This window comes from Malus sylvestris, chromosome 8 (assembly GCF_916048215.2).
Source record: "Malus sylvestris chromosome 8, drMalSylv7.2, whole genome shotgun sequence".
In the NCBI taxonomy this organism is placed as follows: domain Eukaryota; kingdom Viridiplantae; phylum Streptophyta; class Magnoliopsida; order Rosales; family Rosaceae; genus Malus; species Malus sylvestris.
The window spans coordinates 28,008,001-28,026,719 of NC_062267.1; the positions used below are offsets into that span (position 1 = coordinate 28,008,001).

At 38.8% G+C, this 18,719-nt stretch overlaps 2 protein-coding genes and 1 pseudogene across 17 annotated transcripts; all 3 read left to right on the top strand.

Annotated features, from left to right (window-relative positions):
- The first annotated feature begins 7,503 nt into the window (after positions 1-7,503).
- LOC126632395 (dehydrogenase/reductase SDR family member FEY-like) lies at positions 7,504-9,057 on the top strand. Of its 2 annotated transcripts, none has more exons than XR_007626718.1 (3): positions 7,504-7,855; positions 8,084-8,263; positions 8,347-8,575. XR_007626718.1 is itself a non-coding variant. In XM_050302798.1 (3 exons), exons 1-3 carry the CDS (start codon positions 7,707-7,709, stop codon positions 8,948-8,950), a joined length of 288 nt encoding a protein of 95 aa, XP_050158755.1. In that variant the 5' UTR covers positions 7,505-7,706; the 3' UTR covers positions 8,951-9,057. The 2 variants fall into 2 exon arrangements, 1 of the variants encoding a protein (XP_050158755.1); XM_050302798.1 differs by lacking the exon at positions 8,347-8,575 and adding an exon at positions 8,933-9,057 and having other exon boundaries at positions 7,505-7,855; positions 8,084-8,204.
- On the top strand, positions 8,905-14,518 carry LOC126632394 (protein SIEVE ELEMENT OCCLUSION B-like). Of its 15 annotated transcripts, none has more exons than XM_050302781.1 (10): positions 8,905-9,254; positions 9,417-9,530; positions 9,621-9,802; positions 10,225-10,302; positions 10,619-11,004; positions 11,627-11,724; positions 11,826-11,971; positions 13,005-13,395; positions 13,610-13,734; positions 13,875-14,518. In XM_050302781.1, exons 1-10 carry the CDS (start codon positions 9,047-9,049, stop codon positions 14,256-14,258), a joined length of 2,112 nt encoding a protein of 703 aa, XP_050158738.1. In that variant the 5' UTR covers positions 8,905-9,046; the 3' UTR covers positions 14,259-14,518. The 15 variants fall into 15 exon arrangements, with proteins under 15 accessions (XP_050158738.1, XP_050158740.1, XP_050158743.1 ...); XM_050302783.1 differs by having other exon boundaries at positions 8,933-9,254; positions 9,417-9,524; XM_050302786.1 differs by having other exon boundaries at positions 8,933-9,254; positions 9,417-9,518.
- A 3,057-nt stretch (positions 14,519-17,575) lies between these two features.
- The window catches only part of LOC126631505 (separase-like), a 31,886-nt pseudogene continuing 30,742 nt past the window's right edge, over positions 17,576-18,719 (top strand).

The window sequence follows — 18,719 nt, forward strand, 5'->3', positions numbered from 1 at the left end:
TGGCATGAAGATAAGTTCCTTCTTCACCTGGTTGGTGGCATGAAGATGAGTTCCTTTTTCACATTTCACCACCTGGTTGGTGAGAATAAGGGCAAGGTGTCGAGGCATATTGTAGCAAGTGTCGAATGACACAAAGTATGTTGAACCCTTTCGAAGCACAGCTAGCTTATGTATGAATGTGTTGGAATGTATGATTGAACGAATATACTGTGAAGCTGTTCGTTTATTTGTATAGTCTTGTTGTCATATACTTAGACTTTATTTCATGTTGAAGCTTTGAACCCGAGTGTTTCATTGCTAAGAATGTAAGAGGATTAAGACTGAGTTGTCTAAATCACCTATTTATTGAATTCATGCCAAATAATCTTTGTTACATAGGAGGCCGAACGAATGAAGCTTAACACTTGTACAATGTGAGTTTACTTGTAATAGTACTTCAAGTGATCAGTGTTCCATGAATGGCCAAAGGTCTTGCCATCGGAGCTTCTAAGCATGTAGGAGCCAGGGCAACTGATGCCAACAACTTCAAACCCAGTCCCCCACTTTGAAAGAACGAGGTTTGACCCTTGAGTCATAGTAGTTGGAGATGCGCTGCTTGTAGGCGACATTCCTCAAGTGAGCCTGGTTTCTGTGTTCCTCGACTATATCTAAGTTGAGGGTAAGTTGTTTGTCATTTTCGCTTTGCACGAAGTTCTGGACTCAGAACGTTGCTTGCTCAAGCTCAACTGGGACAACTACCTCTGTACCAAAGGCAAGTGAGAATAGGGTTTCTCTTGTTGACGTCCGATACGAAGTGCGGTATGACTAAATAACTTGGGGTACAAATTCTGGCCAACAACCTTTAGCCTTGTCCAAGCTGGTTTTCAAAGTTTGCTTGATTATTTTGTTGATGACTTCAACTTGTCCATTAGGACAAGGATGAGCTAGGGAGGCAAAACATAAGTTGATGTTGAACTTAGAGCAGAACATCTTGAACCTATTGTTGTCGAACTGTCGCCCGTTGCCAGTGACTATCGCATTGGGAATGCTGAATCTGCAAATGATGTTCTTCCATACGAAGTCTTCTATTTTTGCCTCAGTAATGGTTGCCAATGGTTCTACTTCGGCCCACTTTGTGAAGTAGTCAACTGCAACGATTGCATAGCGGACCTTGCCCTTCCCTGCAGGCATTAGGCTGATCAAATCAAGTCCCCATTGGGCGAAGGGCTAAGGGCTGATCATAGGTGTGAGCTGCTCGGGAGGGGAGTGAGGAATAGTTGCGTAGCGTTGACACTTATCACATGAGCGGGATATTCTGATGGCATCTTGGTGGAGTGTTAGCCAGTAATATCCTTGGCAAAAAGCCTTGTGTGCTAGGGATCTCGATCCAGCATGATCTCCGCAAACTCCTTCATGTATTTCCCGAAGGATAATTTTCGCCTCCGCGGGCGTAAGGCATCTTAGGTATGGTAGGTTAAAACCCCGCTTGTAGAGTTGGTCATTAATGATCAAGTAACGGGTAGCCTTGTATCGAATCTGCTTAGCTTAGACTTTATCATTTGGGAGGGTGCCATGCGCAATGAATTTATAAATCGGGGTAATCCAATTATCCCCCTGTTGTAAGTTGTACACTTCCGCGGCCATAGTGTTTGGTGCTGCCAACAATTTGACCATTTTTTCTCCTAATTTTGTCCACTGCTGAGGCGAGGCGAGCCAAAGCATCTGCATGACTATTTTCCGCTCAAGGATAATCTTCATCATGCGATCTGGATAATCTTTTGAGATAGAAACCTTCTCCAACTCTTCAGCGGGTTGTGCTTGTTGGGTGAAAGAGTCATCTTGAAGATCGTCGGGTTGACTGTTGCCACTGTGAATATCCAAGTTGGCTTCGTCTGGGCTGGTCTTTATGAATTGGTCATGTATAGGAAGGGTTTCCTTGGGCATAGGCATGTGTTGTTGCTTGATTGAAGTGTTGTAACATGATCATGCACTAAGTTGATCTCCTCTAATGTAACCATTGTCATAGGGGGTTGGAAATTTCATCAACAACATATGTGTGGATACCATGGCCTTGAGATCATTGATGCATGTGCGTCCGAAGATAACATTGTATGCAGTTGGGCAATCAACCACCAGAAAGTTAGTGGTAATGGTAGCTATGTAAGGGCATGTACCAATGGTGAAAGGTAAGTGTATGCTCCCTAAAGGTTGCACGATATCACCGGATAAGCTTATCAGAGGAGAAATCGAGCGATCGAGCAAGTGTTCAGCTACATTAAGTACCATGAAAGCTTCAACAAACATGATATTGACCGAAGCCCCCGTGTCTGCCAGGATTCGTCGTACTTCAAAGTTAGCCATGTGAGCTTCCACGATCAGTGGGTTGTTGTGAGGGTAGATGATACCTCTTTCTTCCTCAGGGTAGAAACATATTGGATCCCAGTTAGGCTTTTGATACTTGCCTCCCTTGATGTCTTCCACGTGAAACACTTAGTGGCCTGGCCTTAAAGCTCGTTCGTTGTTTTTCATAGCCCTATTAAAAGATTTAGATATGGGTGTGCCGCCACTTATGGAATATACACAATCACCTGGCGTTGGTTACGGTTACCCCTTGGAGGGTGAAGGAGGAATTGATCAATTTTTCCTTCATGTGCCAAAGCTTCAATATGATCACAAAGGGTGATACATTTCTCACCGTCATAGCCATTATGCTCGTGGTAGCAGCAAAATGTGCCCGTGTTTTTCATGGGCTTGTAATTCGGGTGCCTCGACTTTGGCTTCGGTATCAAGTGTGCTAAGCTGGGGTAAATGGCCATGCATGTGGCGTTCAAAGGTGTGTATGCCTCATACCTCAGGGTAGGGCCTGTCCTGACACATGCTTGACCCACTATGTTGATTGCCCTGGGTCGGGGATTATCGCGGCGATACCCTTGGTTATCGCGGTAGTGTCCCTTACTCTTTTACTAAAATGAGACTGGTGAGGATGGAAATCTTTCCTTTTGCCCTGAGATTGATATGTCTGTTGACTTGGCAAAGTATTAAGTAAGGCAGGGGGAGGCACCGCTGTCGTTTGGAAGGTTGAGGTCTTCTCATTTGGGTGGGTCTGGCTTCCACTTCCCACTTGTTGATAGGGGATGGTTGTTGGGGGTTTCTCTTGGTATGTCCTTGCCTCGGCGGATGCGTGGTTATAAGCCTACGTCATCACCTCAGAGTAAGTCTTCTAAGTGTTGGCATTGATCATGTACTTAAAGAAACAGTCATGTAGGCCTGCTGTGAAGGCTTTGAGGGCAGTCTTGTCATCTGCCTCGGTACAACGGGAATACTCATGGCTGAAGCGGCCAGCATACATACGTAATGACTCGTCTGGCTTCTGGCGAATAGTGTACAAGTCATCCGCAAAATGCAAGCGATTGATCTGGAAAATGTGTTGAGAAACAAACAGTTTCCTCAATTCCTCAAATGAGTCTACCGTCTCAGGTGGAAGACGGCAATACCAGTTTAGAGCTCCGCCAGAGAGGGTAGAGGGAAAGAGAAGACATTGCTCTTCGTCGGTGTGCATCCGATATTCCATGGTGGACTCAAAGAGATTAAGGTGTTCAATCGGGTCCTCCTTTCCAGTATAGAGTTGCAAGCCAAGTTTCTACTTTGTCTTTGCTTGGAGGGGGTGTCGAGGATCCTCCTTGTAAAAGGGCCAGGCCTAGGTTGGTTCCAATCAGGTATCTCAGCTTGTCCTTCGTCCTTCAACTTGTTTACATCCTTAAGAAGCTGTAGGACAAGAGGGTCCTGAGCGGAGTCATATACCACTGGAGCTTTCTTTCGTAAATCTCCATCTCTTATTAGAAGTAGGAAGGTTTGATCAAGAGCATGTGATTTTTCCCTGGACTCGCCGTACTAACTTCCAAGGTATGTCTGTCGGAACATCTTTGAGTCCCCTATACCTTCGTGTTTCTCTAGGACTTGTTGCCCCTTCCCCAAATTGGTAACCGGCCTAGGACATAGGAGGGGACCGAGTCTTTCAGAGACCCTTAGGTCATTGATCTTCGAGCTTACATGGATGGGATTGTCTCGACGTTGCTTTAGAAAGTCTCGAAAGTCGCGAAAGACGGTTTTCAATCCTTCTACTCCTTCTGTAAGGATGTGTCTTCTTCCACTCCTCCTGCTTCGGGTTGCAGCAGCTGGGTTGAGAGAAGTCTCATGTTGGTCGTCATTTCGATGAGTAACTCGCTCCTTAACAAGAATACCCATGTCGAGGGCAAATGACCCTCCGTGTTGGGTGGCACCTAGTTGATGGTTGACTTCTACAGGGGTGATGAGCTCTTGTGTTTTAGTATATCTAGTCTCGTTGAGCATCTCGAAGACATTCCCATACTGCTCTTGGAGGATCTCATTCTTCATCCCTATCTTGTTGTTCTGAGCCTCCAGCTCATCGACTTTAGCCTGAAGAGTAAACTTCTTTTGTTCCTTCTTTCATTGCTTCGCACCAGGTGCGAGATGGGTGTCATTCTGTGTGTAGTGGCTTCCTTCGCTCCCCATGTTGGAAAGGGATGCTTGGTCAAAAGAGAGTGTACGAATGGTGGAAACCAGCTTAACAAAGCTGAAGAAAGTGGGAATAAGTGTCGTTCCCACAGACGACACCAAATATTAATGCACAAAATCAGTGAGGACTTTAGTACAACATAAAGTGTTAAGTTTGTGACCTTCGATTAATTGCTCCGTCACTAGTGTGGATAAGTATGTAAATGGATAGGGACAGAAAAACAAACACAAGATGTACGTGGTTCACCCAGATTGGCTACGTCCACGGAGTAGAAGAGTTCTCATTAATTGTAAAGGGTTTACACAAGTACATAGGTTCAAGCTTTCCTTTAGTGAGTACTACTGAATGATTTAGTACAAATGACTTTAGGAAATATTGTGGGAGAATGATCTCCTTTTATAGAATAGAGTTTCTAGCTTTGTTTTTACATTGACACGTGTTGTGTTGTGATTGGCTTCTAATGTTGACACGTGTCGCGCTATGATTGGCTTTTAATGTCGATATGTGTCGCGATGTGATTGGCCTCCTGGTTGGAGGGAAACTCTTCTGGGTCCTTGAAGGTATAACGTTGACTGATGCTCAGTAATTTCGGGATTGGTCAAGTATGGTACAAACAATTATATTTGAAATTGGGTTATGCATAATTTTTATGATGTTTCTATTTTTTTTTTTTTTATGATGTAAGATTTTGATAATAATTACAATGGTCCAAATTCAGTTGAAAAAGATGAATTACAGAAGTATTTGGATGATAAAAGACTAGATAGAAGACAAGATATAGATGTTCTTTATTGGTGGCAAATTGAGCATTTTCATTATCCAATACTTTCTCAGTTAGCACGAGATGTGCTAACAATTCCTATTTCAACTGTTGCGTCAGAATCTGCTTTTAGTATTGGGGGTAAAGTGCTAGATCAATATCGTACTTCATTGTTGCCAAACACGGTTCAAGCTTTGCTATGTACACGAGATTGGCTTTTTGGAAAAGGAGGTAGTATATCGTTGATATAATATAGAACTATTTTTTTAGTTCTTTTCATAATTATTTTTAGTACCCATAATTTGAATGGTTTACAATGTTTGATTTTCTATGTTTAGTTTATGCTGAAGAGAGTGCTAATGTGGAAAGCCTCAATGAAAACATCATCAATATAACTCTTGAAGACAATATATCAAGCCAAAGTTCCAATACTTTTTCCCATGGTGAGTGATTGAGGAAAATTGAAGGGTTTGATTGGAAGAAAATATGCAAGGTTCCAATGTCCTTAATTTTGCAAATCTTTTGAACATTTAATGTTTTTTAATGTTCTAATGTTTTTTTATTATGCTTCTATTTTGGGTATGTAAATACATACTTAAAAGAAAATTGCGTTTTTATGTTTTGGATGTAACAATATGGTATGTATTATCTATCATTATAGACTATCAGTCTATCACAATTTGACATGTTAGCAGAAGATCAAATTTGAGGAATCGTTTAGGGTTATTAGTTATAAGTCGGATGAATTTCTCCGTCCACTTCCAGGCAAGCCACCGTGATTTCAAGATGGCTTTTGCTATGCGGCATATGAAGTATAGCCTCGTCACTTATATTACCTTAATAAACGCAAAAATTAAATAGATAGAATAAAGTTGCCAATTATTTTATGAGAGACCATACCAACAAATAATATGACTATTTGGAAGCAGGGTATGGGTGTGAATTAAATTGGTGTACACAGATTGGCTCTAGTTGACTCTAGAAAGTCTAGGTTATGTCCATTGTGTATGGCATCACACTCACAATAAGGTAGGATCCCTTGCATATAGTCTTGTTTGATCTCCTTTATTGTTAGTGCCTATAGGCATGGCATATAGCAAGAGAAGTCTTCGTCAGTGGCCCGCAGTACCATTATTGCATGGCTAGATGATTGATTTGTGTTTTGGTTCTAATCAAGCAATTGTGGGTTCGCGTCCCACTGGGCGTGCAACCTTTTTTTCACTCCAAAAAAATATTATATTTTTTATATGATTATTTATTAATTTAAAATATATTTTCTTTAACGGGTAACGGATTGGGTTATATTACCCGTTAATATTATCGGGTGGGGTCATTTTACCCGTTTATTTTAACGGGTGTTACATGACACGACCTGTTAAGATATCGAGTATGACATGAAAACGACACGAAAATGAGAAACACGACATGAATGTCAGGTCTAATGAAAAGGGATGAGTGGGAAGGATTGGGGAAGAGAAAAGGGAGGATAAGAGAACAATTTTTTTTAATACATGTGGGCTCATATTGACACGTGGCGTCCAGTTATTGTTCACGTGGGCACCACGTCATCAAATAACTGAGGTTCTGACAGAAAACATAACAAATGTTGAAAGTGTCCCAAAATTATGACTTTAGGTATCACACTGGGACGAAAAAAAATTCATGTTTCAAATCTTGCAAACCAAGAAATTTCAGGTAGTAAACTGATCAATTAATCCATAAATATAATTGTTACGAGTATGGCTAGTATTTTAAAAAATTGTTCTTTGGGCCGGACTTTAGGTATTTTTGTATTTTTTATTTCGTAAAATATTTAAAAATTAGTTGAGTTTCTTGAAATATTATATATGTTTTTGTCTCTCTAATACCATCTCCAACCCTTGGACTAAAACCTCAAATTTTTAGCCCATAAAATTTAGGTTTTAGTCCAGAAACAGCTTTTCTGCTCCAATCATTCTGACCTAAATTTTTTAGCCTAAGATTATTAAAAAATAAATTTTGGCTAATTTTTTCTTTTAAAGTAATTTTCTTTAAAAAAAAAATTAGGTCAAATCGAATAAATGATTCATGTGGTTATAAGGTATTCGAAAGATAGCCCGTGCTAAAAAAACTTGGATTTAAACCCGTGTGGTATACTCCGTTAGTAAATTTAGTCCTAAACCCTTCACTATCTGTTAATACATGGGTAAAATTATACTTTGACGTGTGCACCTTCTACTTCCTCGTTTTACACTGTCCAATGTTTAAGAACAATTTTATCTATGTATTAACAGATTTTACCCATGTATAGCCCCAGAGGCTCCAACTACTGTTTTGTCTCGCGTCACAGGAGAGAAAGAGAGAGAGAGGAGGCTGAGATGGCGGCTACGGCGGCGTCGTCAAATCCAAAAGAGGAATAATAAGAAGGAAGGATTGGTATGGATAGACTGGATGAGGGGGTGGTTGTATGTGGTCTACGAGATGTTGCTCCAAAGAATCTCCTCCAGCCACTTGCAAAACCCCATGCCTTTACCCCCAGTCAACGATCTCACTTGCATTGTCACTGGATCCACCTGCGGCATCGGCTGCGAAATCGCCAGGTCTCCTACTTCTCCTTCCTTCATATCTTCAAACATTGACGAATTCATTTTTCTTGTTAGCTTGTTTATTTTAGTATATATAAATCAACTCGATTTGCAAGATTGCATTGGGATTTGGGGCTCCGCCACTCTGTTTGGTTACTGAGAAATTTTGATACCCTGGTGCCCATTGCTCAACTTCATTTCTCAAGTTTGAATTAGATTTGCTTGAACATGAAAACTGAACAGGCAGTTAGCGGAATCAGGGGCGCATGTTGTAATGGCGGTGAGGAATATGAAAGCGGCTAATGAGCTGATCCAGAAGTGGCAGAATGAATGGTCTGGAATGGGACTTCCTCTCAATACTGAGGTATCTTATTAACACCCCAAGGGCCACCGCCAATTATCCACCTTTGATTTTCATTAATTGTATACAAATAAATAATATTGTTTAATCTTTATAGGTAATGGAACATGTCAAATTACAATTTTACCCATGTATTAACAGATAGTTAACGGAAAAATCAATTTTGGATTAAATTTGCTAACGGAGTACACCACGGGGGTTTAAATCTGAGTTTTTAGCACATGGACTATCTTCCGAATACATTATGACTACATGGATTATTTATCCGATTTGGCCAAAAAAATTATATACACTATGATAATTTAATTTTATAAACATTTTAACCTAAAAATATTTAAATTTCGATAAATATTGAAAAATCACTAAATTTGGGGAATTTTGAGTTAAATAATTTTTTTTAATTATTTTAGCTGTTGGATTGAAATTTGGGCAATTAGATTTTTTTTTTTTTAACCGTTAGATTTGATTATATTCGATCTCAACAGTTGGATTCAATAAATCCTGGGAGACGGGCCCATGTGGGTGGGGTCTCGCTGGTGGTGCCCACACCATTTTCTAGGCTAAATCATGGAGGGAATTTGACTTTTAACTTTTAGCCTACACATTTAGCATGAATTGATTTGGGTTTGGAGAAAATAAAACTTAAAAAATAATATTTAGCCCAGGTTGGGTTTGGTCTAAGACTCGTATTTATTGAAGAAACCGTAGACTAATCTGAAAGACTATTTAAGGTGCACCCAGAAGACTAGGCCACCGCAAATCAAGGAAAAAGATAACGAGGACTCTTACCTGAAAAGGTTCGATCATTCGACCGAATAAAAAAAAAAAGTTATCTTCAATTAGTCATGGAAAGTCTACCAAAAAATGAGGTCATGACCGAGGAGTTGTCTGTCCAACTAGTAGCCGATGATAAGCAAGAGCAACCCATGGAGATGGAGGATCAGGGTGAGGGTGAGGGTGAGGGTGAGGGTGAGGGTGAGGATGAGAGGATGAGTGTGAGGTGGTGGATGAGGATGATGTTGGGGATGGATGAGGATAAGAGTGAAGGTGAAGGTAGTGAACGGATCAGCCTTTTCGACAGGTCTCAAGACAAACTCATGAATAGGGATCAGGGTGAGGGTGACGGTGAGGGTGAGGGTGAGGATGAGGATGAGAGGATGAGTGTGAGGTGGTGGATGAGGATGATGTTGGGGATGGATGCGGATGAGAGTGAAGGTGAAGGTAGTGAACGGATCAGCCTTTTCGACAGGTCTCAAAACGAAATCATGAATAGTGATCAGGGTGTGGGTGAGGATGACGGTGACGGTGACGGTGAGGGTGAGGGTGAAGGTAGTGAACGGATCAGCCTTTTCGACAGGCCTCAAAACGAAATCATGAATAGTGATCAGGGTGAGGATGAGGATGAGGGTGAGGGTGAAGGTAGTGAACGGATCAGCCTTTTCGACAGGTCTCAAAACGAAATCATGAAGCTCATTTTTGCAGTTAATTACCGTGTTCCTGATGAGGGCCATGCCAGCTTTGATGTTCATGCTATTTTCTCGACTAGTCAGAAAATCATTAAGGATTCGGCGGCCAAGATCATTCACAGTATCATTGAGCAGGTATTTATACTGCTGCTTCTTTCTATCTACTCTTCTTGATAACCTTAAGCAACAGTGTTCATTTAGTGTTTTAGTTTTTTTATTTTTTTTAATAGTGATACTCGGGAAGTGGGTACTCAACAACTTTTAACTGTTGGTGTTTTTTTTTCTTCTTTTTATATTTTTTCCTTCCCGTTCTGACTGTCATGTTATGAGAAATACACCGTCGACAAACTTTTATTGCAAACTTGAAAATTTGACTCGATTTATTGATCAGTGGTAACCCAAAAATAGCTAAAATGTTACATCAATCTAGGATTGCTTGATTTGTGGAAAAAAAAAAATTCAGATTAAATGTTTAAAATGTCTGAGTTTTTAAGTATTAATTAGATATTAGTTGAAACACCCAAAGATGATTACGACTTTTGCATGTCTTGTCGCAGGGCAGCGGATTTAATGATGTTGAAAAACCCAAGGCCAGCTCCAGCTTGTACACTCTCATTAACTCCTTTGGCTGCAAGGTCTTAATATTAACTGAATACTATTTTCCTTTTGTACTTAATTTGGTAATCCTTTTAGTAATTACTGGTGAAAATAAAAATGTTGTTTAGTTTTTGTTTAAGAAGTTATATTGTCATTGTCAAATTTTTTTTATTTTTTTGGGGACAAATGTCAAATATCTTTGATTGAAGTTTGATGTTAAATTAATTAGATTTGTTTAGTTTATTTTTTAGCACTTTTAATCGTAGCTTCATTGATTCCAATGAAAGTGTTTTATCCAAAGACGAAAATCCTATTGTCCCGTTCCATGTTAACAACACTATGATGCAATTTCAGATGTCGTGTAAGAGTCCAGGTGATGAAACTGCCTTTGAATCACGTACGGAAGAAATACTTACAAGACTATCAAGTTATCCATGTGAAGTACAGGTAGTATTGGCCCTGGCGGTTTTTGCTTTGGAATATGAAGAATGTTCCAGCCAACTTTCCAAGAAATCGACAACACTGAAACGCCAAGATGCAGTAGTTGAGCTTAACAATCTGGTCAACCAAGCGTTACAAGTGATTGAGCACATCCTTGAGTTGGAGAAACTAATTTCTGGTGATCGAGACAGGGAACCAAAATTGGCGAGGGTAGTTATGGATACCCCATTTAATGCCTACTGGTCAATCATAACTCTTGTAGCTTGCGCAACTGAGCTCTCTCTTCTTACCGGTGATGAGTAAGTTCTTGTACTAATTTTTCTATTAAGATTTGATTAAACAAAACAAAAACAATTCTTCTTGCCAACTACGTATACGGGTTTTATATGTGTATATATATGTGTGTGTGTGTGTGTGTGTGTGTGTGTGTGTGTGTGTATAAAATAACTAAAAGGGTTCTTTTGTTAAAATCTATATTTGACAGCGTTTTTGTGATGTAATTTCTAAGAACAAGGAATGAAGAACAACACAGAGAATTTCAGAGAGAACTGCAGGAGCCAATCGTAGCGGCACTGCAAGATATTTTCATTGATTCAAACATTGTTTGTACAATCTTATCTCTACTTCTTCACTACAAAACAAAGCAATTCAAGCCCTTCAATTAGGAAACTAATATGGTGCATACAATTGTCCTATGAGACTAAGTCCACACTTTACCACCGACATAAATTAAAACTAGCCGTTGGAATTCAAATTTAAAACTGGCAGATTTCTTGCAATCCAAACTTTCGGGGACATCAAGTCAAATTTGCTATAATCCAAATTTAAAACTGGCAGATTTCAAACATCTTGAAGGTTTGGCATATTCTAAATTTGCTATTTATATCTGACTATCATTTAATTCCTCTTAAATTATTTCAGGGACATTGAGTTATATGATCTATCCCATTTTTCTCAAAAAATGGGCTTCATCCTCAACAAGCTTGAGGGACAGCTTGCAGTCTGCCAACAAGAAAAAGGTCGGTTGTGGATGCATGATACGACTCCCGAGGAACAATATATATTGCATTTGCCATAAGTCCAATATTGTTGAATCTATTTTATTTTCTAATTAATACAGAGGAGTCAAAGGCCAAGGAAAAGTTTTTGGAACGTATACGCACTGCCCCTCCTGAAATTACCGAGGTTTTCCAAGGGCTGGTTCTTTTCGATCATAAAGCGTATCCGAAGCCTCCCATCATCAGTGTTGATCCCACTAACAAGAAGGTTTGGTCCCCTAGCACATTGAGTTTGTTCATATCTGTATTACTACTCAGCAACTTATTTAATTGTAGTTATCTTCTTCTTTTTTTGGGTAATCTTGGGGGACACCGAAAAACACAAAACTATCTGAGAAGTACAAACTACGCGGTTTTTGCCAAACCCCAAAATATCATTAGACAAAAGATCACCAATCCAAACACGAGGCTCTTCACGAAAACAAAAACCCAGATCAAAGTCATAACAAAAACGTATGTTCAACCTTGCAGCTCCAACACCGATTTCTACCCTCTCATCTTTCTTCACGATCTCCCCTCTCCGTATAGTTTCTCACTACCCAGTACCCGTTTCTTTAATTTTGCATCAGAAATTAAGGAAATTAAGGAAAGATAAATCGTATTTATTAAATAAAAAAAGGATACATCCAAATGAAAATTTAAATCGCTCTGGACTCCAACTCGAAAGAACCGATTTGAGTAACCCGGCGATTGAATCGAAAATACGAACAATCATATTTATCTTTCCGCCGTCAAGCTCCGCACCAGAAAGACATCGTTTCCTCCATATGATCCAAAAGAGAGACCATACGACGGAAACTACGGAGATGAGGAAAAACTTAATTTATCTGTCTGTGTAGTCCCACAAAATCTGATGGAAGCAACCAGCGAAGCAGAGCTGAAACGACGGAATTGAAAGACGTTCATGAAGTTGAAGTTATCAGATGCAGTGACAGTGCGAGACGGAGTCGGTATTTTTTTGGTTACGTCTTTATTGAAAGTACACAAAACACCTTCGATTAATGGGTATGGTAACGTGTGCTAATTAAAGGGTTGATTCAAAATGATCAGTTATTCAACTGGTCCATTAGTTAACAACCTGACCCGTTAAACATTTATCTTAACGAATGATCTGGGTTGGGTTAACAGGTTGGATCTTAAATGCCACGTCTATCTAGGACATTGATTTTTTCATATATGTAATACTACTCAGAAACTTATTTAATTGTAGTTATCTTCTTTTATCTATTTTTTACGTACAGGTTTTTAACATCAATGTGCTAGAGGGGAAGTGGGTGTTATTTTACATTTCAAGCCTGGACAATGTTTCTGATCAAGATATTTCATGCCTCAAAGAAGTGTATGAGAGAATCGAAAAGCATAACAAGTGTGTGATTGTGTGGATCCCTGTTGTTGAGGACTGGACTGAAGGAGGAGAAGAGCAGTTTAAGGAATGGAGGTCTAAGATGCCATGGTACGCGGTGCAATATTTTTCGCCCCCAGCCATTGGGTACCTTGAGCAGCGGTGGAACTTCAAAGGTAACCCTATGGTGGTGGTGATGAACCAGAAAGGAAGGGTGGTACTAACCGGCAACATAATCAACTTGATTCGGACGCAAGCAACGGAGGCAATCACAACTCGGCATTCATTTTGTATGTTACTGTACTAAAACCCTCATACCAATTACTATACCAAATTTTTGGTATGGCAAAATTAGTTTCCATTACCATACCAATCACTTAAAACGAACATAAATATGTGGGTTACTAGTGGACCATTTAATTCAATAGGAAGACCACATAAAATTACGTTGGCAATGCTAAATCTAATGATTTTGTTTCTCCTTTTTATAATTATTTTAACCAGGTACGAACCATGCCAGGTATGGAACGACTGCTGCAGCTGTAGAGGTGTTGAAGAGTTTAACTTGTCCTCAGCAATCCACTAATACTGATGCGACACCTGTCCTTCTTAATGGTTCTAACGAGCAGGTTTGCTCTCATTCTATATTAATAGTCTAGCTACGATTTGGCGTTAAAAATTATCAAATTATCCAGCAGGTCGGTTTTGGCATTTAAAGAATCTCGTCACAATTTATTCATTAACTATGCTGGATTTTTCTTTCAAACAGGTTAATATCGACATTGAGCTGAAGTGGAAGGGTCTGTTTTTGTTACTCTCCGACGTAGGCATTGAAGATTGTTACACTTCATATCTCAAACCAGTGTATGAGGGAATAAGAAAATACCCATCGAATCGGATTGTCTGGGTTCCCGTTGTGGAGCAGTGGAACCAAGACAAAGAAAAACAACTTGAGATGTCGAGGTTGAAGATGCCGTGGTACACATTGAAGTGGGTTTCAACCAAAGCAGCCATCGAGTACATGAAAAAGGAGTGGAAATACAAGGGTAAGCCTGCGGTGGTGGTGATGACCCGTGAAGGTATGGTGAAAAATAAAAATGCTTTCCCCATGATTAAGGACCGTGGAATGGACGCCTTTCCTTTCTTTGAATGAGTTATATAATTACTACGGTGGCTCCATCGCATGCTGGTAAACTGTGCAGCTGCCTATTATTCCTAAAATAAGGAGCAGTTTTATTGTATCTACTATCTAGAGCACCGTCCACCCGCATGATGTAACCTGTGCTTTTTTATTTTTTATTTTTTATTTTTTATTTTTTTTCGCTTGGATAATCGGAATCATTAGTTTGAAACGAATGTTTAGCTTTCATTCAATCGCTTTAATTACTTGGATAATATATGCATGAGACCACACGAACTTCTTGTTGATATTATTGTAATAATTGATTGATATATAATTATATATCATGCAGTGCAAACTGTGCGAGGTATCGATATATGAGTCATGTGGTGTATACGGGCTTGCGTCGTGATGAATGGAAACGTATAATTCAACCCCCTACCTAGAATTCATGGGTAGAGGTGGAATGAGGAATGCATTTATTAACATATGTTAACATACTTGGGAGAGTGAAGGAATGATAGAACTTAGAAATATGGAAAATAATTAGGGAGCTTTAATGAGTGTTGATTTTAATTTGGAAAATGGTCACCATTTCTAGACAATGACACTATATTTAGAAACAGTAATCACCATGTACTACATTGAAATATAACACATGACGTGCAATATATGAAAGACGTAGTATTTTAGTAATTTTGACAATTTTGGGTTGGAAAATATTATATATAATTGTTGGAAAACAATTCAGAAATAAACAAACTAACAGAAATTCTACTATTTTATTAACCAAAATATACTTGCTTGTGCAAAATGAAAATTATACAATGAATACATAAATTAATGTTACTAACTTGATTACAGAAGGTAGAGGTTAGCGTAAAAGCTATATCCTTCGAACAGTATTTTCGTCCCACTCCTGTGCTTGTGGTTCTTCGACCTCTGCTCGACCAAGATTCAACTACCTAATTCTACAATCCGCACTGGATTCTAGAACTCTAGCGATTTGCTTTTTGTGTGTTTACTCTCTAGAAATTCGTACAAATGAAAGGAACAAGAAAGGATGATCCATTTGGAAACTGTGATTGCAGATATATAGGTTGTTTCACACCCTTTCAAATACTTGTTCAGTGTAATTGAAGGTACACAACTCACATAGGTTGTTTCACACCCTTTCAAATACCTGTTCAATTTGTTTCACACCCTTTCAAATACATGTTCAGTGTAATTGAAGGTACACAACTCTTTCTAAGAGCTGTGTCTTTTAATCAAAACGTTTTTAATTAATATACAAGCCTAATCCACACAACCATAAGGCCCAAGCCTTCAATCCATTTCCAAATGGTCCATGTTGTAATTACTAGACTAAAGCATTAAATCTATATAAAGGTTCTTGGGAATCTTGTTTTCCCCAATATGGGACAAAAGTCTCAAAACTTCCAACAATAATTACGTATATTATAAGATACAAGGTGCATGATATGCAGATACACAATAGCAGTAGGTAGATATGTGTATGCATGTACCTGAAAGAAACCTAGTTCCATAGAATCCATCCTAATACTGATGGTAATTTGAGGACTAAGAATTGGATTCTACAAAGAGGAAAGGTCAACTACCGGGGAGTGGAGCTGATAATTTGGGACAGGGACTCGGTAAGGTGACAGGGGGGAGAGAGATTGGGGAGAGGTGAGAGTAAAGAGGAGCGAGAGAAAGTTGATGGTGATAGGTGAAAAATGAGAGAGAGAGAGAGAGAGAGAGAGAGAGATAATGGGTAGGGCCGGTGACAGTAGAATGGTGAGATGTACAGATCCGCGTGTTAGTTTTTATTTTTATTCTTTGATTTTGTATATAATTAATAAAAAGTTATAATTTTAACAATATATTAATAATATTTATTGCAGTGTTTGAATTCCAACTTAACAATTTTAATAACATATTAGTATATGCTCACATACAAAGTGTGTGAGCTTTTTTATTTTGTTTTTTAAATTGAAGGAAAAGGAGGAGAGTGTGAGGGAACGTTAGATTGGGAGAGAGGAAGAGAGGCGGAGAGATTTATTTTTTATTTTTTATATATTTTTATTTTTTTAATGTTTTAAAATTAAAAAGGTTAGAATCACCTATAATTAAGAGTGCTGCTAGACTCATTCCAATGTCTTATTTCTCCACCCACATTATAACACCACCCACCACTAAAAATTAAAAAATTGAAACCCTATTTCCTCGCCCACTATTATTCCTAAAATAACCTCGTTTCATAACAACAGCTTAAAAAACTCTAAAGCTAAAATCTTAAGCTTCATTATACATATTTGACACGAAGTTGTTATTGCTTGAAACTGAAAGACTTGTATCCTAACAAACAATCTCTCTCTCAAATTTGCATCTCAATTCCCCCCCATCTGAGATGAATGGGGTTCTGAGGACATACATCACAACTACTGAAAAAGGACTAATCAATTAAGGATTCCCAATTAGTGCATATATCCAAAAGCCATTTTTTGAAATTGAAATTGAATATTAAACTTAATCCTAAATCAAGTAATAAATCCAAACCAATGGTCTGCTAACTAGCTTAGATTTGTATGAAATAAAGATTGTGTGGGAAAACCCAGCAAAAGAGCGCTTGCTATCTTATTGTTAACCAAAACAGACAAAATCCACAACCCCACAACCACCACCTAGCCTACCATAATCATCCTCACTGTTGCTATAACCAGCAAAAACCTAAATTTAGAAATTAACGAATCGGGTGACTAACAAGCATAAAAAAGAAATTAGAAAGAACAACAAATCGGATGGGAAATAGAAAATGAGGATAATACTGTGAAGGAGATGAGGAAAAAAGGAGCTGGAGAGAGCGAAGTTGTTATTTGGAACAGTAAAAATCAAAGTGTTGCACTTGGCTAGGCTTCTAAGTCCTTATACGTCATTTTCTCAATGGGTAAACTTGTGAATAAGATCTTTATTAAGATGGGGGTGAGGAAATAAGACACATGGGTGGAGATATCAGCACTCGTAATTAAAGCTCAAACATTTTATTCTATGAAATTACATTACTACTTTTAATTATTTTTGTTGTGATAAAAAACTAAGGGGATGTTTGTTTGGCCTCACTAGCCCTCATTGGACTAGACTAGATTAAAGATTAGTGTAGTCTATTGTTTGTTAGCTGGAGAGACTAATTTTAATGGGATAAGGGGGGACTCGCCCCGACTAAATCCATCGCTAAACGGTCTTAGCGAGGCACTCTGAAAACCAGCGGACTGCTAAGCCCATCGTTGCTCGCATCCTCGACTTGCTTGATTGCGTCCCTGTACTGCTCGACTTGGTCCTCTTCGTGCTCGATGTGTACTCATCCGGCTCGACTTCTCATCTGTTGTTGTCCTGAAGAAGAGCGTGTTGAGTGGACAATGCTTGGAAAAGCTAGTCTTAAAGACTTTGGAGCTTGTTGTATACTTACTCATTCTGAAGAAAAACAGCAGGAAATTAGGAAAACCACCAAGGAGGGGCTGAAAGCCAAGATGGATGCTAAAAAGTTTAAAAAGACAAAAAATGTACCAAAACCAATGGTGAAGGATCAAGTGTCAGTACCTGAGTACAATTTGAGGTCAACTCGGTCTAGATATCGAACTTCTCAGAACCAAAGCATAAGTGGTAATGGCATCAACCAACTTGGTCCTTCAAAGCAGTTGCAAGGAAAAAGTGAGTGTGATAGTGATTGTCCTGATACTTTTAGTAAGAGGGATTTTCTATTGGATTTAAAATGTTGTGAGGTCGTTTTTGGGTGTGATGTGATATGCATGTGCAACAAAACGAGGTGTTGGCCTTGTCTTACTTTGGAAGTTATGGAATCTGGGTTGGTGAAAAATGTAGTAGATTTGTAGTGGGAGTTTGTCTGCAGGCGTTTATCACTCAGGCTTCTCACAGGATTAGGTAGGGGGCAGCTGTAATGATTTTTTACTTTCTATTTCTGCATGCATATGCGCATACAGTTGATACATTGTCTATTGAAGATGCATATGCGCATACTGGTGGTGGTCATGCTTATATGATTAGTGTGTGCATTTTGGGAACTATAAAAGATGCTTTGAGTTTGGTCTCTAACCTCTTCCTTGTTTTAACACTTAATTTTGATTTTGAGAGGTTAGACATCAAGGACATGGGAGGAAAATAAAGTTTAGAGACTTTTAAGAGTGGATTCATCTGCATAAAATTGTCTTATCATCTTTATGGTTATCATTAGCATTAACAATTTTATTAGAACTAAAGTCATTGCTTTGAATTGCCAAACATGTCATGATTCCAACATAGTTTCGTTTTTGCAAGTGATGGATAAAGCACGAGATCCAAAGTACATGGAGCTTCATTTTGTGTTTTGCTTTAAAAAAAAAAAATTTGTTAACCTAAAAAATTTATCGATTAAAATTAGCATTTTTCAGGAACATGCTTGGAGAGTCGCGGTCAAGTTCACAAGACACGTGAAATTAT